The 24,989-nt window shown below is 42.4% G+C and overlaps 1 protein-coding gene across 1 annotated transcript in view; it reads left to right on the top strand.

Moving 5' to 3' along the window:
- Positions 1-24,989, top strand: part of LOC311101089 (liprin-alpha-3-like) — a gene marked incomplete at its 5' end in the record, with an annotated part of 50,712 nt that overhangs the window by 9,112 nt on the left and 16,611 nt on the right. The window contains 16 exons of the mRNA XM_084142145.1: positions 3,327-3,419; positions 6,120-6,172; positions 6,615-6,708; positions 7,024-7,158; positions 7,392-7,475; positions 12,198-12,329; positions 12,463-12,525; positions 13,038-13,117; positions 18,982-19,126; positions 21,629-21,822; positions 22,341-22,587; positions 23,108-23,247; positions 23,465-23,613; positions 24,175-24,353; positions 24,562-24,762; positions 24,926-24,988. Of these exons, the coding sequence (XP_083998271.1) occupies positions 3,327-3,419; positions 6,120-6,172; positions 6,615-6,708; positions 7,024-7,158; positions 7,392-7,475; positions 12,198-12,329; positions 12,463-12,525; positions 13,038-13,117; positions 18,982-19,126; positions 21,629-21,822; positions 22,341-22,587; positions 23,108-23,247; positions 23,465-23,613; positions 24,175-24,353; positions 24,562-24,762; positions 24,926-24,988 (2,052 nt within the window). The remainder of the gene's footprint in view (positions 1-3,326; positions 3,420-6,119; positions 6,173-6,614; positions 6,709-7,023; positions 7,159-7,391; positions 7,476-12,197; positions 12,330-12,462; positions 12,526-13,037; positions 13,118-18,981; positions 19,127-21,628; positions 21,823-22,340; positions 22,588-23,107; positions 23,248-23,464; positions 23,614-24,174; positions 24,354-24,561; positions 24,763-24,925; position 24,989) is intronic.

Raw genomic sequence — 24,989 nt, 5'->3', positions numbered from 1 at the left:
ACATGTACAGTGAGGGAAAAAAGTATTTGATCCCCTGCTGATTTTGTACGTTTGCCCACTGACAAAGACATGATCAGTCTATAATTTTAATGGTAGGTTTATTTGAACAGTGAGAGACAGAATAACAACAACAAAATCCAGAAAAACGCATGTCAAAAATGTTATAAATTGATTTGCATTTTAATGAGGGAAATAAGTATTTGACCCCTCTGCAAAACATGACTTAGTACTTGGTGGCAAAACCTTTGTTGGCAATCACAGAGGTCAGACGTTTCTTGTAGTTGGCCACCAAGTTTGCACACATCTCAGGAGAGATTTTGTTCCTTCTCCTCTTTGCAGATCTTCTCCAAGTCATTAAGGTTTCGAGCCTGACGTTTGGCAACTCGAACCTTCAGCTCCCTCCACAGATTGTCTATGGGATTAAGGTCTGGAGACTGGCTAGGCCACTCCAGGACCTTAATGTGCTTCTTCTTGAGCCACTCCTTTGTTGCCTTGGCCGTGTGTTTTGGGTCATTGTCATGCTGGAATACCCATCCACGACCCATTTTCAATGCCCTGGCTGAGGGAAGGAGGTTCTCACCCAAGATTTGACGGTACACGGCCCCGTCCATCGTCCCTTTGATGCAGTGAAGTTGTCCTGTCCCCTTAGCAGAAAAACACCCACAAAGCATAATGTTTCCACCTCCATGTTTGACGGCGGGGATGGTGTTCTTGGGGTCATAGGCAGCAATCCTCCTCCTCCAAACACGGCGAGTTGAGTTGATGCCAAAGAGCTCGATTTTGGTCTCATCTGACCACAACACTTTCACCCAGTTCTCCTCTGAATCATTCAGGTGTTCATTGGCAAACTTCAGACGGACCTGTATATGTGCTCTCTTGAGCAGGGGGACCTTGCGGGCGCTGCAGGATTTCAGTCCTTCACAGCATAGTGCGTTACCAATTGTTTTCTTGGTGACTATGGTCCCAGCTGCCTTGAGATCATTGACAAGATCCTCCCGTGTAGTTCTGGGCTGATTCCTCACCGTTCTCATGATCATTGCAACTCCACGAGGTGAGATCTTGCATGGAGCCCCAGGCCGAGGGAGATTGACAGTTCTTTTGTGTTTCTTCCATTTGCGAATAATTGCACCAACTGTTGTCACCTTCTCACCAAGCTGCTTGGCGATGGTCTTGTAGCCCATTCCAGCCTTGTGTAGGTCTACAATCTTGTCCCTGACATCCTTGGAGAGCTCTTTGGTCTTGGCCATGGTGGAAAGTTTGGAATCTGATTGATTGATTGCTTCTGTGGACAGGTGTCTTTTATACAGGTAACAAGCTGAGATTAGGAGCACTCCCTTTAAGAATGTGCTCCTAATCTCACCTCGTTACCTGTATAGAAGACACCTGGGAGCCAGAAATCTTTCTGATTGAGAGGGGGTCAAATACTTATTTCCCTCATTAAAATGCAAATCAATTTATAACATTTTTGACATGCGTTTTTCTGGATTTCTTTGTTGTTATTCTGTCTCTCACTGTTCAAATAAACCTACCATTAAAATTATAGACTGATCATTTCTTTGTCAGTGGGCAAACATACAAAATCAGCAGGGGATCAAATACTTTTTTCCCTCACTGTATGCATTGCCTACTCTGTAAGACTTTTCTGTAATTTTAACAGTGAAACACTGTAGAATGCACAGTAAAATACCTTAAATGTGTTTTACAGAATTCATTATGGTGCATTGTGGGAAAATGTTGAGGGCGGGGAAAGAGTCTCTGGCTCATTAATGTACTTTAAGACGTGCCTTGTAAGAGGCTATATTTGTTGCATCCGTGAGAATGCTGTACCCCAACAGAAAACAGTAATATACTGTATTTTAAGGATTTCTACCAACCTTGTCCTGAAAAATCGCTGCCATTAATTTTCTGTAATTCAGAATGCAGTACCATACTGTATTTTTGGAGCGACAAAAACCTTTTGAATACTAGTGTCTCATTAACATATTTTGAGGTGTGTCTTGTAAGAGGTTATATTTGTTGCACCTGTTAGTGAGAATGCTGTACGAATTTAGCTAATATGTGGTAGTGGTTCCCTAAGCCTTTGTTAAGGCCTAAAGTGCAAGTGATATAAAACACCAAATATCAGTTATTGTGCTGGAAGGTACACCCATCTAGTACCGAGTCAGACCCCGCTTTGCCTCCAGAACAGCCTGAATTCTTCGGTGCATAGAAACGTTGCTGAATTGGTATTAAGGGACCTAACGTGTGCCAGGAAAACATTACCCACACCATTACTCTACCGCTACCAGCCTGTACCATTGACACCAGGCAGGATGGGGCCATGGACTCATGCTGCTTATGCCAAATCCTAACTCTGCCATTAGCATGACACAACAGGAACCGGGATTCGTCGGACCAGGCAATGTTTTTCCACTCCTCAATTGTCCAGTGTTGGTGATCGTGTGCCCACTGGAGCCGCTTCTTCTTGTTTTTAGCTGATAGGAGTGGAACCCGGTGTAGTCGTCTGCTGCAGTAGCCCATTTGTGACAAGAACCGACAAGTTGTGCATTCCGAGATGCCGTTCTACACACCACTGTTGTACTGTGCCGTTATTTGCCTGTTTGTGGCCCGCCTGTTAGCTTGCACAATTATTGCCATTCTCCTTCGACCTCTCATCAAAGAGTTGTTTTCACCCACAGGACTGCCTCTGACTGGATGTTTTTTGTTTGTCGCACCATTCTTGGTAAACCCTAGACACTGTCGTATGTGAAAAGCCCAGGAGGCCGGCCGTTTCTGAAATACTAGAACACTGGTTAATATGTCACTGGGTAATTACAGTAATATTCTGTAATTGTAATTGGTACTGTAAATTAGATTACAGTAATATTTGTGGTACCGTTAAATGGATTACAGTAGCTGTACTGTAGAATAAATTAAAGTAACTTACTGGCCAATTGCTGCCAGTATGTTACTTTAATTTTACAGGACTTATTTTACAGTGTAGTTTATTATGATCTTAATGTAACCTATGTTGTTATGAACCATTCCCAACAATATTGTGTGAGAGAGAGAGAGTGAAATAGAGAAAAGAGAAGAAAGATAAAGAAAAATAGATTAGGTTGGGGGGTGTATGAAGATTCTTAAAACCAGTTACCTTCTTCCCTCTTGTGGACAGTCAAAAACCACACAGCCTGATCATTGTACATGACAGTCTTTTCTATATAATTGCCATAAACCTGCCTCTACCCAAACCAGTGCTTCACGGCTTCACTCATAAAGGCCCTCTGTCCTGTTATAGTCCCTTATTGTCCCTTATCATCTTATTGCTCTTCCTCATGTCACGTCAGGTTGGGGAAATAGAGGAACAGCTTGCAGCCGCCAGGAGGGAGGTGACGAAGTCGGAGGAGGCCAATCAGAAGCTCCAGAGGGACGTGAAGGAGGTCAGTCGGGCCAATCTGTTCCTGGCCAAGGCCTTTGGTCAGGGGTGGGAAAACCTTTTTGGCTCGAGGGCCACATCAGTATTGATCATTTCTACATACTTTCTATCTAGTTTTAGATGCTCAAGTAAGGCCTGGAGCGTTTCTTTTTTACACAAAATAATAATTTGTAATCGGCTGCCCACCCCTGCCTTAGATTATATCAGTTCCCGAAGCCTCTCTGTTTAAGCTACTGTTCTATCCCACTATGTGCATCCAATGCAAATATCTCAATGCACAGAGCATTGAAATGCCTGGTATGAATTTCGGGAAAATATGCATTTATGAGTTATATTCATCATGGATCAGGAGCTATACAGTTGAAGTCAGACGTTTACATACACCTTAGCCAAATACATTTAAACTCAGTTTTTCACAATTCCTGACATTTAATCCTAGTAAAAATTCCCTGTCTTAGGTCAGTTAGGATCACCACTTTATTTTAAGAATGTGAAATGTCAGAATAATAGTAGAGAGAATGATTTATTTCAGCTTTTATTTATTTCATCACATTCCCAGTGGGTCAGAAGTTTACATACACTCAATTAGTATTTGGTAGCATTGCCTTTAAATTGTTTAACTTGGGTCAAACGTTTTGTGTAGCCTTCCACAAGCTTCCCACAATAAGTTTGGCCCATTCCTCCTGACAGAGCTGGTGTAACTGAGTCAGGTTTGTAGGCCTTCTTGCTCGCACACGCTTTTTCAGTTCTGCCCACAAATGTTCTATAGGATTGAGGTCAGGGCTTTGTGATGGTCACTCCAATACCTTGACTTTGTTGTCCTTAAGCTATTTTGCCACAACATTGGAAGTATGCTTGGGGTCATTGTCCACTTGGAAGACCCATTTGCGACCAAGCTTTAACTTCCTGACTGATGTCTTGAGATGTTGCTTCAATATATCCACATAATTTTCCTTCCTCATGATGCCATCTATTTTGTGAAGTGCACCAGACCCTCCTGCAGCAAAGCACCCCCACAGCATGATGCTGCCACCCCCGTGCTTCACGGTTGGGGTGGTGTTCTTGGGCTTGCAAGCGTCCCCCTTTTTCCTCCAAACATAATGATGGTCATTATGGCCAAACAGTTCTATTTTTGTTTCATCAGACCAGAGGACATTTCTCCAAAAAGTATGATCTTTGTCCCATGTGCAGTTGCAAACCGTAGTCTGGCTTTTTTATGGCGGTTTTGGAGCAGTAGCTTCTTCCTTGCTGAGCGGCCTTTCAGGTTATGTCGATATAGGACTCGTTTTACTGTGGATATAGATACTTTTGTACCTGTTTCCTCCAGCATCTTCACAAGGTCCTTTGCTGTTGTTTTGGGATTGATTTGCACTTTTCGCATCAAAGTACGTTCATCTCTAGGAGACAGAACGTGTCTCCTTCCTGAGCGGTATGAAGGCTGCGTGTTTCCCATTGTGTTTATACTTGCGTACTATTGTTTGTACAGATGAACGTGGTACCTTCAGGCATTTGTAAATTGCTCCCAAGGATGAACCAGACTTGTGGAGGTCTACAATTTTCTTTCTGAGGTCTTGGCTGATTTCTATGGATTTTCCCATGATGTCAAGCAAAGAGTCACTGAGTTTGAAGGTAGGCCTTGAAATACATCCACAGGTACACCTCAAATTGAGTCAAATTATGTCAATTAGCCTATCAGAAGCTTCTAAAGCCATGACATCATTTTCTGGAATTTTCCAAGCTGTTTAAAGACACAGTCAACTTAGTTTATGTAAACTTCTGACCCACTGGAATTGTGATACAGTGAATTATAAGTGAAATAATCTGTCTGTAAACAATTGTTGGAAAAATTACTTGTGTCATTCACAAAGTCGACTTGCCAAAACTATAGTTTGTTAACAAGACATTTGTGGATTGGTTGAAAAACGAGTTTTTAACAAGTACTTACCATGCCCGACCCTGCTTAGCTACTAAGATCAGACATGTTCAGGGTGGTATGGCCACAAGCATACTTGGCACATCGCTGCAATTCCCCAATGGGCTCGGGAGAGGCGAAGGTCGAGTCACGCGTCCTCCGAAACATGACCTGCCTGGCCACACTACTTCTTATCATACTACTCGCTTAATCCGTAAGTCAGCTGCACCAATTTGTCAGAGGAAACACCATTCGACTGACGACAGAAGTCAGCTTGAAGGCGCCCGACTCTGCCACGAGTCGCTAGAGCGTGATGAGCCAAGGAAAGCCCCCCGGCCAAACCCTCTCCTACCTCGGACGGCGCTGGGACAATTGTGCAGCATCCTATGGGGCTCCCGGTCACAGTGCTTTTGACATCTGTGCCACTCAGGATTAATGACGCATAATAAAGGCCTATTTAGCTACTTATGTTGCAAATGAGTGTCTGTATTGTGATTCCTCTACTAAAGTTGTACCTTTTGTACTCTATTAAGCATGTAAATTAATATTGAATATGAAAGAAAGAGTAGCTGTAAGACGAGCCCTAGGTGACAAGAGAGACTAGAGGAGCTGTGCACATATTAAATGACTGAACAAATGTGATAATGAATAGTCAATTCATATGAATGTGCACATACTCTGTTAAATGTTTAGGTTACCATTTTTGGTTTGTGATATTCACAATGTGTAATGTATAATCATATGTTTATTTGGATGATTAACCATGCTTCACTACGTTTCTGTGTCGTTCAGGCTCTGTGCCAAAGGGAGGATATGGAGGAGAGGATCACTACATTAGAACGCAGGTAACCCTCTATTTGCAGAACGATACTGGCTTGTGTGACTATTCATTTCCCCTTTTACAGTGCAATGGTGCCAAACTACCAGGTTTTCCCCTCATTATCTGAAAAGCTGTCACCAACGTGTCACAACACCTGTACATCGCACCTTTCGTCTTTAACTCAATGCCTGGGTATTTTCAAACGTTACAGCACACTGCAATAGTTGGCTTGTGTCTGCATACTGCACATACAGTGAAGAGTGCATAACTAATGGTCAGGGATGTAGTGGAGCATAAATGCACATAAACGTTGTTTAGGCACCTTTATATTGGTGAAAAACGTTTACACTCCTACCGTGCCAAATAAGCTTTGTTAGCGTTAACGTTGACATTACTTGCTGCCGGTCATCAGCTCGACCAATGTTCACCGTTGGTGTTATCTACCTTTCTTACCATGTTGTTTGCAGGTACCTCAGTGCTCAGAGGGAAGCAACCTCTCTACATGACATCAAAGACAAGCTGGAGAATGAGCTGGCCAGCAAGGAGTCACTGCACAGACAGGTAATGGTTAACAAACGACTACAAGGGTGGCTTACATAGATGTACAATAACCCTGTACAAATGAGTAGGTTATATCCAGATTAGCATTGTCTTTTAATACTTAGGGCCAGATTCTTAGGGCCAATTTCCTGTACCTCGATTTAAGTAATTCTCAATGGAGTATCTCCATTAAAATTATATGTTAGTCCAGGGCTAGACTTAATCCGGGTCCAGAAAACCAGCTCTCGGACTCAGACCTGGATTGTAGTGCAGTGTATAAAAATATCCCTGACTTCATCCGCTCTCTTCCCTCTTTCTCGTCCTGTATATTGTAAGAGTGAGGAGAAGAACAGGCAGCTCCAGGAGCGTCTGGGTGACGCCAAGCAGAAGCTCCAGCAGACCCTGCAGAGGGCCGAGACACTGCCCGAGATTGAGGCCCAGCTCGCCCAGAGAGTGGCTGCCCTCAACAAGGTACTGTACTGGATGTCTAAGTTCACACTGTTTGTTCTGTTTACTCATGTGGATCTGTCTGACTGTCTGTGAAACTGTTTGGTTGTCTGTCTGTCTCTTTCCACTTTCTACCGTCCGTCCGTCTGTATGACCTGAGTTGTCCTCCTATTGGCAACCCATCTATCTGTCCTTGTGTTAGTCTGAGTTTATATTTGATCTCATGTTCAGACACTTTCTCTATCTTTTCTATTTAGGCAGAGGAACGCCATGGAAACTTTGAGGAGCGACTACGACAGATGGAGGCACAACTTGAAGAGAGGAATCAGGAGTTGCAAAGGGTAATAATGCAGTACTTGTTTATACACTGTAAACCCCAATGTGCTGTCATTACTCCCAATTCTTTAGGAAACCTGTTGCACTAAATATATCTGAGTACAGTTACAGTTACAGTTTTGGAGTCATTACTCAAATCGATAGTCGATGTGACCCTGTAGGGCAGGGGTGTCAACTCATTCCATGGAGGGTCTAGTGTCTTCTGGTTTTTATTTTTTTCCTTTCAGTTAAGACCTAGACAACCAGGTGAGGGAAGTTTCTTACTAATTAGTGACCTTAATTCATCAATCAAGGGAGGAGCGAAAACCTGCAGACACTCGGCCCTCCGTGGAATGAGTTTGACACGTGCTGTAGGGGGTCCAGATTTGAGTTGTATCAGCTTGCCTTTTCAAGTGAATTGCAGAATTACCACCCATGACTGTATTTGTTAGTGATAGAGACATGGTTGTTGAATTCGTTCATTTTCAGTCCTGTGGCCTTACCAAGAGAGTTCTTAGGTGAATGTTATAACTCTTTATGACAATACATATCTCATAAGGCCTTATTTTGAGGCCTCGCTTTATCCTAATACAGTTGCCTGAAAATCATTGTTTACAGGCCACATCAGGCCTGCAAGTAGGGTTGCAAAACTCTGGTAACTATACAAAAATTCCCAGAATCTTCCAACTGGGATTTCTGGAAAACCAGGGAAATGTACTGTTGATGTTACGTTTTATGTTAATTTTGATACCGGAGCTCAGAGGCATGCGTAGAAATCGCTAAGCAGCTAACTTCGAAGCAGTTTGCCGATGCATATATAACTTTATCAGAAGTACATTCAATGACATCTGAAGCTTTGTTTGATCACATGCTTTTTCAAACCATGTGATGCAAAATGTGAGATTCCACTGATTTCGCCGTGGTTCTGCTGCTTTCTTCGATTCCAAGCTACTTTCAAACACCGACCTCTAATGGACACAGTACATACATATATACACAGAACAAAAATATAAGCGCAACATGTAAAGTGTTGGTCTCATGTTTCATGAGCTGAAATAAAAGATCCCAGAAATGTTGTTTACATCCCTGTTAGTGAGCATTTATCCTTTGCCAAGATAATCCATACAAATGACAGGTGTGGCATATCAAGAAGCTGATTAAACAGGATGATCATTACACAGGTGCACCTTGCGCTGAGGACAATATAAGGTAACTCTAAAATGTGCAGTTTTGTCACACAACACAATGCCACAGACGTCTCAAGTTTTGAGGGAGCGTGCAATTGGCATGCTGACTGCAGGAATGTCCACCAGAGCTGTTGCCAGATAATTGAATATTAATTTGCCTCCAATGTCGTTTTAGAGAATTTGGCAGTACGTCCAACCGGCCTCACAACCGCAGACCACATGTAACGACACCAGTCCTCCACATCCAGCTTTTTCACCTGCGGGATTGTCTGAGACCAGCCACCCGGACAGCTGATGAAACTGTGAGTTTGCACAAGTGAAGAATTTCTGCACTAACTGTCAGAAACCATCTCAGGGAAGCTCATCTGCGTGCTTGTCGTCCTCACCACGGTCTTGACCTGACTGCAGTTTGATGTCGGTACTGACTTGAGTGGGCAAATGCTCACCTTCGATGGCCACTGGCATGCTGGATCTCATGTGTGCTCTTCACGGAAGAATCCCAGTTTGAACTGTACCAGTCAGATGGCGTTGTGTGGGCGAGCGGTTTGCTGATGTCAACGTTGTGAACAGAGTGCCCCATGGTGGCGGTGGGGTTATGATATGGGCAGGCATAAGCTATGGACAACGAACACAATTGCATTTTATTGATGGCAATTTGAATGCACAGAGATACCGTGATGAGATCCTGAGGCCCATCATCGTGCCATTCATCTGCCGCCATCACCTCATGTTTCAGCATGATAATGCACGGCCCCATGTTGCAAGGATCTGTACACAATTCCTGGAAGCTAAAAATGTCCCCGTTCTGCCATGGCCTGCAAACTCACCAGACTGAGCATGTTTGGGATGCTCTGGATCGACAGCATGTTCCAGTTCCGCCAATATCCAGCAACTTCGCACAGCCATTGAAGAGGAGTGGGACAACATTCCACAATCAACAGCCTGATCAACTCTATGCGAAGGAGATGTGTCGAACTGCATGAGGCAAATGGTGGTCACACCAGATACTGAATGGTTTTCTGATCCACACGCCTACTTTTTTTTTTTAAGGTACACTACATGGCCAAAAGTCCTTCAAATTAGTGGATTTGGCTATTTCAGCCACACCCGTTGCTGACAGGTGTATACAATCCAGCACACAGCCATACAATCTCCATAGACAAACATTGGCAGTAGAATAGCCCGTGCTGAAGAGCTCAGTGACTTTCAACATGGCACCGTCATAGGATGTCAGTTTGTCAAATTTCTGCCCTGCTAGAGCTATAAGTGCTGTTATTGTGAAGTGGAAAGGTCTAGGAGCAACAACGGCTTAGCCGAGAAGTGGTAGGCCACACAAGCTCACAGAATGGGACCGCCGAGTGCAGAAGCACATAACACGGAAAAATCATCTGTCTTCGGTTGCAACACTCACTACTGAGTTCCAAACTGCCTCTGAAAGCAACGTCAGCACAATAACTGTTCATCGGGAGCTTCATGAAATGGGTTTCCGTGGCCGAGCAGCCAGACATAAGCCTAAGATCACCATGCGCAATATCAAGACTCGGCTGGAGTGTTGTAAAGCTCGCCACCATTGGCCTCTGGAGCAGTGGAAACACATTCTCTGAAGTGATGAATCACACTTCACCATCTGGTTGTCTGACAGACGAATCTGGGTTTGGTGGATGCCAATAGAATGCTACCTGCCCGAATGCAATGTGCCAACTCTAAAGTTTGGTGGAGGAGGAATAATGGTCTGGGGCTGTTTTTCATGGTTCGGGCTAGGCCTCTTAGTTCCAGTGAAGGGAAATCTTAACGTTTCAGCATACAATGACATTCTAGACTATTCTGTGCTTCCACTTTGTGGCAACCGTTTGGGGAAGGCCCTTTGCTGTTTCAGCATGACAATGTCCACGTGCACAAAGCGATGTCCATACAGAAATGGTTTGTTGAGATCGGTGTGGAAGAACTTGACTGGCATGCACAGAGCCCTGACCTCAACCACACCAAACACCTTTGGGATGAATTGGAACGCCGACTGCGAGCCAGGCCTAATCGCCCATCAGTGCCCGACCTCACTAATGCTCTTGTGACTGAGTGGAAGCAAGTCCCCGCAGCAATGTTCCAACATCTAGTGGAAAGCCTTCCCAGAAGAGTGGAGGCTGGTATAGCAGCAAATGGGGGGGACCAACTCCATATTAATGCTCATGATTTCGGAATGAGATGTTCGACGAGCAGGTGTCCACCTACTTTTGGCCATGTAGTGTATCTGTGACCAACAGATGCATATCTGTATTCCCAGTCATGTGAAATCCATAGATTAGGGCCTAATCAATTGACTGATTTCCTTATATGAACTGTAACTCAGTAAAATCTTTGAAATTGTTGCGTTCACATTTTTGTTCAGTGTAGTTAGGATTTTGTACGAAAAATGTCACTTGACGGGTAGCTTAGCAGGTAGAGTAGTGAACTATGGAACATTCAGGGACGTGAGAGGTATGAGGTCGAATTAAGTTGAATTGATTTATGTGAAACCACACTTTCAGCACTGTTGTTAAAATAATATGTTATATTTAGTATAGTCTGTGTTAAGCATCCTAAATAATGTCATAGATACTGTTTTTGAAAGATAGTAAACTTGTAGGTAATAAGAGGAAGCGTGATGTAAGATGCATACCTGTTATTCCAACTGATTATAGGCTACTATAGCCAGCGACTTACAATTGCGTCAAGACGTTTTGATGAAAACAATGGAGAAAAAAACATCTATCTGATAATCACAAGCTGCTATTTATTGCTGACCAGCAGATGTCACTTATGTGCATTGTGAACAGAATGAAGCTCTGAGTAATGAACCGTTTTTCTGCATAATTTGGTTAAAGCGCCGAAGCCTTCAGAAAGCGTTGGTTTCCAATCACTACAACACTACCTGCAAGTCACATTATGATGGCTTGCAAAGTGATGTGCCATTCCTAGTTAGGATATCCAACAGTTGACATTTTTATTCACAAATTCAAAATGACTGCCAGGGTTAGGAACAGTGGGAGGAGATTACCTAAGCCATTTAAACTTGAACATCCATTTCAGTAAAGGGTGCAAAAATTCTAACTAAATGACTGGATTTGTTTAGAAAAATGTATGTTATTTATCTTTGTGTAGCATAAGATTAATCAATCACTCAATGTACCTGCAAAAACACAGATATTAAAAACAATCTTTAAAAAATCCACCTGCAGTAGAACAAGCTAGGAAAAAAGTTAATTTGTTATCATAACTTAACTTGACTTTGAGTTCAACTTACTAGAATTATTTGATTTAAAAATGCCTTGGTCTGTTATAATGTTTCATAAATGCTTATAACAAGCATTATACCGGCTATATTTTACCTGCTAAAGTGGTAAAGTGTTACAATGTGTTCCTTACCCTCCATTTTGGCCAATCAATTAAAACCCAATCCTATCTTTATGAACTGCATGAACTCTTATTGCTACCCAAAAGCGCACAGTTTCTTCAGCTTCTTCTTAATTTTTTCCTTCATATCTTTTCTCTACCTTGACCCTCACTGTGTAATTTTGTCTGTTTCAGGCAAGGCAGAGAGAGAAAATGAATGACGAACACAACAAACGCCTCTCGGATACGGTGGACAAGCTACTGTCTGAGTCCAATGAGCGACTGCAGCTTCACCTCAAAGAGAGAATGGCTGCCCTTGAGGAGAAGGTACTATAACGCTTTGTTAACCATATGCTAAATGAAGCTAATATTGCCATCAATAATCAGTAAGTATTTTTGATCAACACAATAAACGGCAAACATGAGTAAACTTGGCATAATCACTCCTCTACTCTTATAGAATGCACTGTCAGAGGAGTTAGCAAACATGAAGAAAATCCAAGATGATCTTCTAGCAAACAAGGTACATATCTTCCCCTTATTGTATCCAGTTCATCAGATTTCAATATATACATTGCTGCTGTACTTTACATCTGTCGATACATGGAATGAGGACATCAGCAGGACTTTATACTGATTTAAAACTTTGGACTTACTCAGTGGTTGCCTTTAGGGCTATACACTAACTTTTGCAAACCCTTTTTGGGATACTAGGGTGGATAGTTTACCCTCCCCGGTCTCAATATGTAATTTAATCTATCATCGCAAGGGTTTATCTGTTTTGCTGCAAGAACTGGAGACCAGTCACACTGCTCTGCACTGATAACAATATTTTGATTTTGCTAACAGAAAAATACTTCTGTGATCTTGTAGTTCTGTCAGTTCTGTCTGTACTTTAGTTATTCTTACCTGCTTCTGTATCCGTTCTTTGTTTAGATATTTTAATAGGGAAATAGATGCATGTAAACAAGTAGGACGTTTTCTTTGCTGGAATATAATGTCATCCTGTACTGTGCTCCCATCTCTCTCTCCCAGGACCAGCTCATAGCCGAGCTGGAGAGGATTCAGCTGGAGGTGGATCAACTGAGGGGGAGGCCTGGCTCTTCCTATTCCAGGTTAGCCACAATGGAGCTTCAAGGGTATTTATAAATACATTTGATAAAAGCATTAAATAAACAAATTTGTTCTCTCGAGGGAACACTAATCCACCACTTGTCAGAGGATGATGTTATGAACACTTTACCCCTCCTAAATGATAGACTTTCTAAATGTTTGTTTTATATTTTGCTAAGACGACCAAGGCAACGAGTTTAGAGCAGAGATATTATCAATATGTTTTGCCCTAATGCCCTCAAAACCAACAAAAATAATGGTTGATGACAGGTCCCCGAACAGTCAAAATCATGTTTTTCATTAAATTGGATGATATTTGGATGAAACCAGATAAAAGTAGGACGACCCAAGTATGAAAAATTACTATTGCTTCTACACTACCAGTCAAAAGTTTGGACACAACAACTCATTCAAGGGTTTTTCTTTATTTGTAAAACATTTTACATTGTAAAATAAAAGTGAAGACATCAAAACTATGAAATAACACATATGGAATCATGTAGTAACCAAAAAAGTGTTAAACCAATCAAAATATATGTTACATTTGAGATTCTTCAAATAGCCACCCTTTGCCTTGATGACAGCTTTGCACACTATTGGCACAATCTCTCAACCAGCTTCATGAGGTAGTCACCTGGAATTCATTTCAATTAACAGGTGGGCCTTCTGTGTGAATTTCTTTCCTTCTTAATGTGTTTGAGCCAATCAGTTGTGTTGTGACAAGGTGGGGGGGGGGTATACAGAAGATAGCCCTATTTCGTAACAGACCAAGTCCATATTATGGCAAGAACAGCTCAAATAAGCAAAGAGAAATGACAGTCCATCATTACTTTAAGACATGAAGGTCAGTCAATACAGAACATTTCAAGTGCAGTTGCAAAAACCATCAAGCGCTATGATGAAACTGGCTCTCATGAGGACCGCCACAGGAATGGAAGACCCAGAGTTACCTCTGCTGCAGAGGATAAGTTCATTAGAGTTACCAGCCTCAGAAGTTGCAGCCCAAATAAAAGCTTCACAGAGTTCAAGTTACAGACACATCTCAACATCAACTCTTCAGAGGGGACTGTGTGAATCAGGCCTTCATGGTTGAATTGCTGCAAAGAAACCACTACTAAAGGACACCAATAATAAGAAGAGACCTGCTTGGGCCAAGAAACACGAGCAATGGACATTAGACCGGTGGAAATGTGTCCTTTGGTCTGGAGTCCAAATTGGAGATTTTTGGTTCAAACCGCCGTGTATTTGTGAGACGCGGTGAGGGTGAATGGATGATCTCCGCAAGTGTATTTTCCACCGTAAAGCATGGAGGACAAGGTGTTATGGTGTGGGGGGGCTTTGCTGGTGACACTGTCTGTGATTTATTTAGAATTCAAGGCACACTTAACCAGCATGGCTACCATAGAATTCTGCAGCGATACGCCATCCCATCTGGTTTGGGCTAAGTTGGACTATCATTTGTTTTTCAACAGGACAATGACCCAACACACCTCCAGGCTGTTTAAGGGCTATTTTACCAAGAAGGAGAGTGATGGAGTGCTTCATCAGATGACCTGGGCTCCACAATCCCCCGACCTCAACCCAATTGAGATGGTTTGGGATGAGTCGGACGGCAGAGTGAAGGAAAGGCAGCCAACAAGTGCTCAGCATATGTGGGAACTGCACATATGTTGGAAAAGCATTCCAGGTGAAGCTGGTTGAGAGAATGTCAAAAGTGTGCAAAGCTGTCATCAAGGCAAAGGGTGGATATTTGAAGAATCTCAAATATAAAATATGTTTTGATTTGTTTAACACTTTTTTGGTTACTACATGATTCCATATGTGTTATTTCATAGTTTTGATGTTTTCACTGTACATTGATAAAATTGTATCATAAAGTTACTAGTCCCCTCCCCTATGTCAAACACTTGGATTCAGGTGGCTGGATTATTAAGGGCTGTTTGTGACATCACAAAAATACTAATTTGAATACACCAATGGGAAAGTCTTATTCCCTTACCAAATTTAAATAAGTAGAGCCTTGTAAGCAACATCGCAGAAGGCATGTTCGCAGAGGGGCGTGGTTTACATACAGTGCATTTGGAAAGTATTCAGACCCCTTGACTTTTTCCACATTTTGTTATGGTACGGCCTTATTCTAAAATTGATTAAATTAATACTTTTCCTCATCAATATACACACAATACCCCATAATGACAAAGTGAAAGCAGGTTTTTAAAAATGTTTGCACATTTATAGAAAAAACTACAGAAACACCTTATTTACATAAGTATTCAGACCCTTTGCTATGAGACTTAAAATTGAGCTCAGGTGCATCCTGTTCCCATTGATCATCCTTGAGATGTTTCTACAACTTGATTGGAGTCCACCTGTGGTAAATTCAGTTGATTGGACATGATTTGGAAAGGCACACACCTGTCTAAATAAGGTCCCACAGTTGACAGTGCATGTCAGAGCAAAAAAAAAGCCATGAGGTGGAAGGAATTGTCTGTAGAACTCTGAGACAGGATTGTGTCGAGGCACAGATTTGGGGAAGGGTATAAAAAACCTTCTGCAGCATTGAGGGTCCCCAAGAACACAGTGGCCTCCATCATTCTTAAATAGAAGAAGTTTGGAGCTACCAAGACTATTACAAGAGCTGGCCTCCTGGCCAAACTGAGCAATCGGGAGAGAATGGCCTTGATCATGGAGGTGATCAAGAACCCGATGGTCACTCTGACAGAGCTCCAGAGTTCCTCTGTGGAGATGGGAGAAACTTCCAGAAGGCCAATCATCTCTGCAGCACTTCACCAATCAGGCCTTTATGGTAGAGTGGCCAGACGGAAGCCACTCCTCAGTAAACAAGATTGTCTGGTCTGATGAATCCTTGATTGAACTCTTTGACCTGATGCCAAGCGTCACGTCTGGAGGAAACCTGGCACCATCCCTACGGTGAAGCATGGTGGTGGCATCATGAAGTGGGGATGTTATTCAGCGGCAGGGACTGGGAGACTAGTCAGGATCAAAGGAAAGCTGAACAGAGCAAAGAACAGAGAGATCCTTGATGAAAACCTACTCCAGAGCACTCAGGACCTCATACTGGGATGAAGGTTCACCTTCCAACAGGACAACGACCCTAAGCACACAGCCAAGACAATGCAGGAGTGGCTTCGGGACAAGTCTCTGAATGTCCTTGAGTGGCCCAGCCAGAGCCCGGACTTGAACCCGATTGAACATCTCTTCTGGAGAGACCTGAAAATAGCTGTGCAGCGACGCTCCACATCCAACCTGACAGAGCTGGAGAGGATCTGCAGAGAACAATGGGAGAAACTCCCCAAATACAGCTGTGCCAAGCTTGTAGAGTCATACCCAAGAACACTCAAGGCAGTAATCGCTGTTAAAGGTGCTTCAACAAAGTACTGAGTAAAGGGTCTGAATACTTATGTAAATGTGATATTTCCATTTTTTATTTGTAATACATTTCTAAATATTTATAAAAACCTGTTTTTGCTTTGTCATTATGGGGTATTGTGTGTAGATTGATGAGAAAAAACACTATTTAATCCATTTTAGAATAAGGCTGTAACTTAACAATATGGGGAAAACGTTGATTGTCTGAATACTTTCCGAATGCACTGTAGCTAGGTAGCTAGTCTACTGGTGGCAAAGTTTGACTGCAGTGTGACAGCAAATATAATTAGAAGTATCCCCTATTCATCTAAGGCAAAGACACTTATAGGTTTCCGCTTTCATCTGTGTCTGGTGTTAGTTAGTAACTGGCTAGCTAGGTCTTCAGCCAGCATGGAACAAAAGTAGGGGAAGGATTGCCCAAAACTCAGATGCAGTTGTCATGTCATTAAATCAAGAGATATGCCAAATAGAAAATTCATACAAACTTCTTGACATTATTGATAGTCATGATATATGAATATTGTCTGACAGTCTTTAAATCAAAATTACCCCAGGTGGCACCCTGTATGGTTTCAGCTGAAATTGTCCCAGATGAACTAGCTAGCTAGCTTGATAAACAGCCCTGACAATTCCATTTGGGCTAGCTAGCTAAATGAAACAGTCAACAGTTTGACTATATTGATGCTGTTACAGTAACCAAACAGGATAAACAAATCATTTGTGAAACCGTGATGTGATGTATGAAAGGATTGGATGTTGAATGCAATTTCAATGTTGTTTGAGTTGCTTTGTGTATCAGCAAATTTGCTTGAGATAATCTCACTTGACAAAGGTGTTTTCAAAGAATCGCCAGTCAAGGTGAGCTCCCCCCCACACACTCATCCTACTAGCCCCCCCCCCCCCCCCCCCCCCCCCTCTCAGTCTGTATTTCAGACTTTCTGGTAGTGTGACATGAGAGAAAAAATAGATATAAAAATTTTGTAGCATTTTTCTATACATAAAAAATATTATGGGTGATGTTTTAGTCACTCAAAAGGATAATTTACATGGGAATTAGAATGACTGTTCCAGACCTTTAAGTTTACATTGTTTTTCTCACTTTCTGTTAGTTGAGGTAGCATTAGATTTTGTTCTAATGTAGTGTAACAAATAAAGCATGTATTGTGATTGAGGGTAAAATGTCACAATTTCACTCAATTTACAAATGTTAAAGTTTTTCATTAAAAACGTGGATTTTATTCAGGAAATGAGGTAAATACATTCTGAAAGATGTGCTATAACGAATAAAGCCTTTTATTTTCTCATCTAACAAACTCAGTGGTCACCAAACTTTTTTTGAGCTGAGATCACTTTCTGAGTTAAAATGCAGGATAAGATCTACAGCACAGATGTATTTTTATTTTTTACATGACTTAAAAAACGTAAGCCTACGCAACACTCATCTATTAAAAACAGTTTTGTAGCAATGAGGTTTGTGCAGTAGGCTATAGGCCCAACACATTATCACTGCATATTGGCTATTATTGAATTGCCCTACCAATGTTGTTCTTCTCAAACCATTTTCAAATTATGTTTAAAAACTTGATGTATATGATCACACTGGTAATAGATCATTATTTGTTGTATTACTTGTGAGGCACAGCCAAGTGAGCATACATTGAAATAATTTGCTTTCTATATTTTACTGGACTGATGATGTCTGCATCTGATGGTCAGTCTCAGCGGAGGGAGAACATCAGAGGTTCTGCCTCTCATCATTGGACCGTCACTCAGCTCTCCCCCCTCCGCTAAGACTGACCAAAAAGGGGAAACCATCTTTGAGCTGGTGGTGAAACTCGAGTCACACCACATTATACACAAATTCTTGTTGTTACTCGTATGACCAGAGAAAGTGATATATTCCACGATATTAAAAAACACAGCCGCTAATAATAACACAGCAAGCCTATCGATACACTTTGCTACTCATTCATTGAAGCAGCAGTGCTGGTTGCAGCGCAAGTGGAGCCGCGCCTTTCATTACTTATAAAGTTTTGAATGAAAAATGTTGACAGTGCTGAATGAAACTTTAACATGAACTCACTCATAAAAACAGAACTGCTGTATTCGTTGACAGTCTCTCTCTAGTCATGGTTTTAGACGTTTTGAAATCACAATATAAATGAGAAAGCTATAAGGTGCACTTGATTTGCTCTCCGGGCACGCAGAGTAAGCAGTGTTTGTTCCTTCAGACACATGAAATGGTTAAAAATGGGAATACTTCGCCTACCCGGTGTTCAGGGCAGCTGAAACAAGTGCACCTACTGCCAACAGTGCAAGACAGATAAAAGTAGGAATGCAAGGCTTTATTATAGAAATGTTTCTCGATCAACCAGGAATGCCTTGGAGATCGACCATTCTATTGCCATCGACTGTTTGTGACCACTGCTGTAGGGCGAGCAACGTGAGCTCACTTCCCTCCAACCTTTTTTTGAAGATCTCTTTCAGGGAGTGCCTCGGAGCTCCGGTACCCCCAGGGTGGTGGCTCCCTCCCAGCCGGCTATGGCAGCTCCTCCAGTGGCGTGGTGGTCCGGAGGGCACACCGCGGCCGATGGGCTCCCCCCAGGGATGAAAGCAACAAGGTGAGGATCTCATGGACTACCTATAGTACTGGAGCTCCCTGGTAGCCTGGTCCCATAACATATTGGCTATAGCCAACTCCTAGAAAAGAAAGGCTGCACATTTAAATGGCTCTGATGCAATAAATACCAACATTTCAACAGCTTTGCTGTCTTAGTCAGGGTTTCAACTCCTGTCCCACAACATACAGTCTAGGACCAGGCTTGCTCCCTCGGTGGTGCCTAATTTTGTGTTTTAATGATTTATGATTGACTGAGTGACCTGTCACTCCTACACATGGGGGCCATTTTAATAATAATAATAATAATATGCCATTTAGCAGACGCTTTTATCCAAAGCGACTTACAGTCATGCGTGCATAAATTTTTATGTATGGGTGGTCCCGGGGATCGAACCCACTACCTATTTTGTTTGAGTCTTAATTTGACATGCAAGGATAAAAGTAGACTGTAAGACATTTCTGTAATTTCAACAGTAAAAAACTGTTGAATGTACAGTAAAATACCATGTGTTTTACAGAATTAATTATGGGAAAATGTTGTGGGCGAGGAAAGAGTTTTTGGTTCATTAACATATTTTAAGGCGTGCCTTGTAAGAGGCACCCATGAGTGAGAACGCTGTACCCCCACAAAATACAGTAATATACTGTATTAGAAGAGTTTCTACAAACCTTTTCCTCTGCAGTAACTTACTGGCTAATTGCTACCAGTAATTTACTGTAATTCAGAATACAGTATCATACTGTATTTTTGGAGCTCCAAAAACCTTTTGAACACTAGTGGGTGCATGGTTTGTTGTTTCTGACTCATTAACATATTTTGAGGTGTGTCTTGTAAGAGGCTGTATTTGTTGCACCCGTTAGTGAGAGTCACGTACCAATTTAAATGATATGTGGTAGTAGTTCCCTAACAATTAAATGTATATAGGGGACAGATCAGAGTGGCAGTGGGTTTTAAACCTTTAATGGTTGAATATTTAACTATGTCCATTTGATCTATTTTGCCCTGTAATCATTCCAGTTATGAAGCCTTTGTTCCCTCTAGAATTGCAAGTGATGTAAAACTAGTAATGGGGAACCAAAGCTTCCTGAAGCATCGTGCATTTTCAGCAAATTGTGTCAAAAATAGGTTCATTACTCAAGGCTTTGATCAACACAGTGTACACTAGTGGCACCTGCTGGTCAAAATAATTTAGAGCAGCCTAATTATTATAGATGACTTCGCACACGCTGTGGCGCGTGTGCATGGTAGCCTTTTGTCTTCTACCGAAACCAATACCAAACTAATCAGGTGGTTGTTCGACAAAACGACGCTTCGGACGTCATTGATCACATGCTTCTGATAAAGTGATACAAGCATCGGCACACTGTTTCAAAGCAAACTGCTTAGCGATTTTGACACATGCCTCAGAGCTCCGGTATCAAACGTAACATCACTATATAAAACACCTAGTATTCATTAATATCCTGTAATATACAAATGCCTAGCAGCCAACCTGCTTGATCCAATCCCTTGTAATTGCAGTAAAATACTGTAAAAATAACTTTGTTACAGTCTATTAGTCAGTTTTACAGTATTGTACAGTTTTTCATTGCTTTGGACATTATAGTAATTTACAGGAAGCTGGCATCAAATTACAGTGAATATCTCAGTAATGTATTGTCACTATCCAGAGATAGTCAGAGATACAGTATATCATAAGATATTTTGTTTTAATAACAATTATTCTGAAGATCAGTGAATCCTTAACTACATTTTCAGTAACAGTTACAGAAACGTTTTACTTGCTATGACTGTGTTTATTTTTTATCAACCTTGGTTGAAAACACTGACTGTACGTTTCTAAGGACAAGAGTGTCCGCTAAATGACCAAAATGTAAAGGTAAATGTAAAAATGAAAACCTGCAAAGAACACTGGTTAATATGTCACTGGGTAATTACAGTAATATGCTTTAATTGTAATTGGTACTGTAAATTAGATTACAATAACTGACTTGGTACTGTAAATTAGATTACAGTAATATTTGTGAATATGTCAAATGGATTACAGTAGCTGTACTTCAAAATAAAGTACAGGAGCTTACTGGCCAATTGCTACCAGTATATTACTGCAGGGTTTCCTAAACTCGGTCCTCGGGCCCCCCTTTGGGTGCACATTTTAGTTTTTGCCCTAGCACTACACAGCGGATTCAAATAACCAACTCATCATCAAGCTTTGATTATTTGAATCAGCTGTGTTATTCAATGGGCAAAAACCAAAATGTGCGCCCAAGGGGGGCCCCAGGACCGAGTTTGGGAAACCCTGTCTTACTGTACATTTTACAGGAAATGTTTTACAGTGTAGCTAACAGCATTCCAAGTCATGTCTCTACTTTTCTCTTCTTTCTTTCTTTCTTTCTTTCTTTCTTTCTTTCTTTCTTTCTTTCTTTCTTTCTTTCTTTCTTTCTTTCTTTCTTTCTTTCTTTCTTTCTTTCTTTCTTTCTTTCCTCCTCTGTCTCTCTGCAGTATGGAGAGTGGAACAGTGGCACCATGCTGGGTCCCAGGTTTGAGGGGGGAGCTGAGGGGGGCTGTTCGGACGACGAGGAGGACAGGGAGACCCTGTTTGGGTCGGAGCTGCTCTCGCCCAGCGGACAGACGGACGTGCAGACCCTCGCCATCATGCTGCAGGAGCAACTGGAGGCCATCAACAAGGAGATAAAGTAAGTCTTCCGATACACCGCAAACAGGAATGCTGGGTTTGACTGAATTCCTAACGGACCTAAAATTGCCTAAGAAATACCTCAATACCTCAATAAAACACTCTTACTATATCCTCTGTCCAATTCAGTGGGTGATCCAGAGGTCAATTGCGCACACAAAACCCCCACAATATCTAAAATCGACATCTCTTTGCTTTTCTACTCTGCTTTGTCCAAAGCAGGTGTGATACAGATAGAAAAACTCACACTCTTTACGCAATCCAGAGGTTTGCATATTATAAAGGAGTGATACCACAAACATGTATTCCTCATCTCATTGCGGCTATCCTCAGCTTAGTAGTAAAATCAGGAGTAATTTTCCTAATTTTCTCCCCTCTCCTTCTCTCCCTCTTTTTCTTCTCCTCTTTGCTCCTTTCCTCACCTCTCCAATGCCCTCCACTTGCCCCCCTCTGTCTCATCACTCTTCCTCTCCCCCCTTTCTCCTCTCCTCCCTCTTTGCCACTCTCCTCTCCTCTCAGGCTAATCCAGGAGGAGAAGGAGAGCACTGAGCTGAGGGCGGAGGAGATCGCGAGCCGGGTGAGCAGCGTGGCCATGGACTCCAACCCTCTCCCCCCCTCCTCGCTGGGCGGGGGCAGGGACAGTGTGGGGAGGGGCTACATGACCCCCTCCCTCACTTCCTCCACCCTGGCCTCCCCGTCTCCCCCCAGCTCTGGACATTCCACCCCCCGACACTCACATTCCCCTGCCCGAGAGTCAGATAGACAGGTATAGTACCGTACTGCTGGTGGCTATCTGTGTTTGGACACATCTAGCATTTCAATGTGCGCTTCTTGGTTGTTGCTCCCCAACGGGTAAGGCTAGTTGAAATGACATCATAATGTCAGTTTACAATCAGAACTGGTTGTAACCTAGTTGTAACATCATTTCAACTAATTTTGCCCGCTGGGTAAAGGAGCTTCTTCTTAATGTCTACACTGTGTTTGATTGTGTTTGTTTGTGTGATTGGTCTTCTAAATATATTCTCATGCGGCAGCATGAGAAAAACACAGTGTGGTATTATTGTTGCTGCAGGTCTCAAGTGTACTGTGACTTAAACGAGCTGAATTGTTTACAGTACAACAAATACATAGAATGTTCTATTGTGATTTAAATGGATGGAACAGTTTATAGGGTTCCAAATGAATTAAACTAGCGAAGTTACTTGAATGAACACATCTTCCTACAGCAATTAAAATGGATTAGTTGTCTACAGTGACTCAATTGAACTGATTCTCTGTCAATACAGAACAGCAAAGAGAGCGACGACTGCCGGGCGCTAGCCCTGATTGACTCTACCCCTCCTCCAGTTCCTCGCGCTCTGCGATTGGACAGAATGACTCACACACACCCAGGGGCGGGGCTGGATGATCACCGCGAATTCCGCAGGTACAGAAATTACTTTAGTCTACATTGTGTGGTGTTTGTGTGTTTTCTGGGAAGCTAGGTAATATAATTGACTCCCTGTTGAAATAAAGACAAAATAATATAAATTAAATAATAGCTAGCCAATAGAATGGATTTAAAATAGACTAGATTACCAACTAGTTCAGTGACCCTCATGTAATGATGTGTCACCAGTGATGTTCTGAGATGAATTTGTCAGTCTGTCTGCTGATGGTGCAACCACCAGTAGTCAGGACTCTCTCCAAAAAGCCAGCAAGAAGAAGAGCATCAAGTCCTCCATTGGACGCCTGTTTGGAAAGAAGGAGAAAGGGAGGATCGGAGGACCTGGAAGTCAGTCTGCCTCTCTAGGTAAGTCAATATAGAGGGTTAACAATGTGTGTGGTATGAGGGTTTGAAACAATGTAAGGTTGCCTGCAAACTTATACAGTATACACTAATATACACGATTATACGCAATATAACAGTAATATAATTGACCCTAAAGAACATATATACAAAAAGGGCAGCTACTTTCACAGTTTTAATAAGAAAAACTGATGGCAAAACTGATTTTCCAGTAATCATGTGGAGTATTCCTAGACAAGGGCTCTCCAACCTTGTTCCTGGAGAGCTACCGTATATAGGGTAGCACTCCAGGAACAGGGATGGTGAGCCCTGTCCTAGACAGAGGGGGTTTAAGCCAGTGTCAAACTCATTCATTCCATGGAGGGCCTAGTGTCTGCAGGTTTTCGGTTTTTCCTTTCAATTAAGCCCTAGACAACCAGGTGTGGGGAGTTCCTTACTAATTAGTAACCTTAATTCATCAATCAAGTACGAGGGAGGAGTGAAAACCCGCAGACACTCTGCCCTCCGTGGAATGAGTTTGCCACCTGTGGTTTAAGCAGTGTCTCACATGACCTTTGACCCCAGCCTCCACACCCTCTGATGACCTGGGATCAGCCGACCCCCTGGGCCTGGCCAAGATGGGAACTGGCACCGTGGAGAAAGATCGGCGCAGCAAGAAGAAGCATGACCTGCTAGAAGAAGCCTGTCGTCAGGGTCTTCCCTTTGCCTCATGGGATGGCCCCACCGTGGTCACATGGCTTGAGGTACGTTGTCTCATTGGTTAACTATCTGGGAGGAAATCATTAATGATGTGCAATATTTTACCTGAAGGTGCTCCATCCAACTATGAATGAATCTGAATAACGTACATGATGAACATATTCTTCAATTCAATTCAGCCTTATTGGCACGTAATATGTGTGTAAATATTCCCAAAGCATCTTCTCTCTGTCTCCCTCCAATTCCTCTTAGTTGTGGGTGGGCATGCCCGCCTGGTATGTGGCAGCGTGTCGTGCCAATGTGAAGAGCGGTGCCATCATGGCCAACCTGTCGGACACAGAGATCCAGCGGGAGATTGGCATCAGTAACCCCCTGCACCGCCTTAAACTGCGCCTGGCCATCCAGGAGATGGTGTCCCTCACCAGCCCCTCGGCACCGGCCAGCACACGCTCTGTAAGTGATACAGCATATACACGTAATAACCTGCACACAAACATTAGCATATGTTCAGTAACACATCCAGAAGTTTAAAAATGTCTGAGTGAAAATGTATTCAAACTGTAATCCTTTATTATTTTCCCATCTCAATCTGAAATTGTCCTCGATGACATCACAGTTGACCAGTAATATCTGGATGACTCATGCAGAAATGGAGTCACTGACCTCTGCCATAAAACCAG

Source organism: Coregonus lavaretus (assembly GCF_964263955.1).
Source record: "Coregonus lavaretus genome assembly, chromosome: 25".
NCBI classification, from domain to species: domain Eukaryota; kingdom Metazoa; phylum Chordata; class Actinopteri; order Salmoniformes; family Salmonidae; genus Coregonus; species Coregonus lavaretus.
The sequence above is the reverse complement of the archived record's forward strand: the minus strand, read 5'-3'. Positions and strand labels throughout refer to the sequence as shown.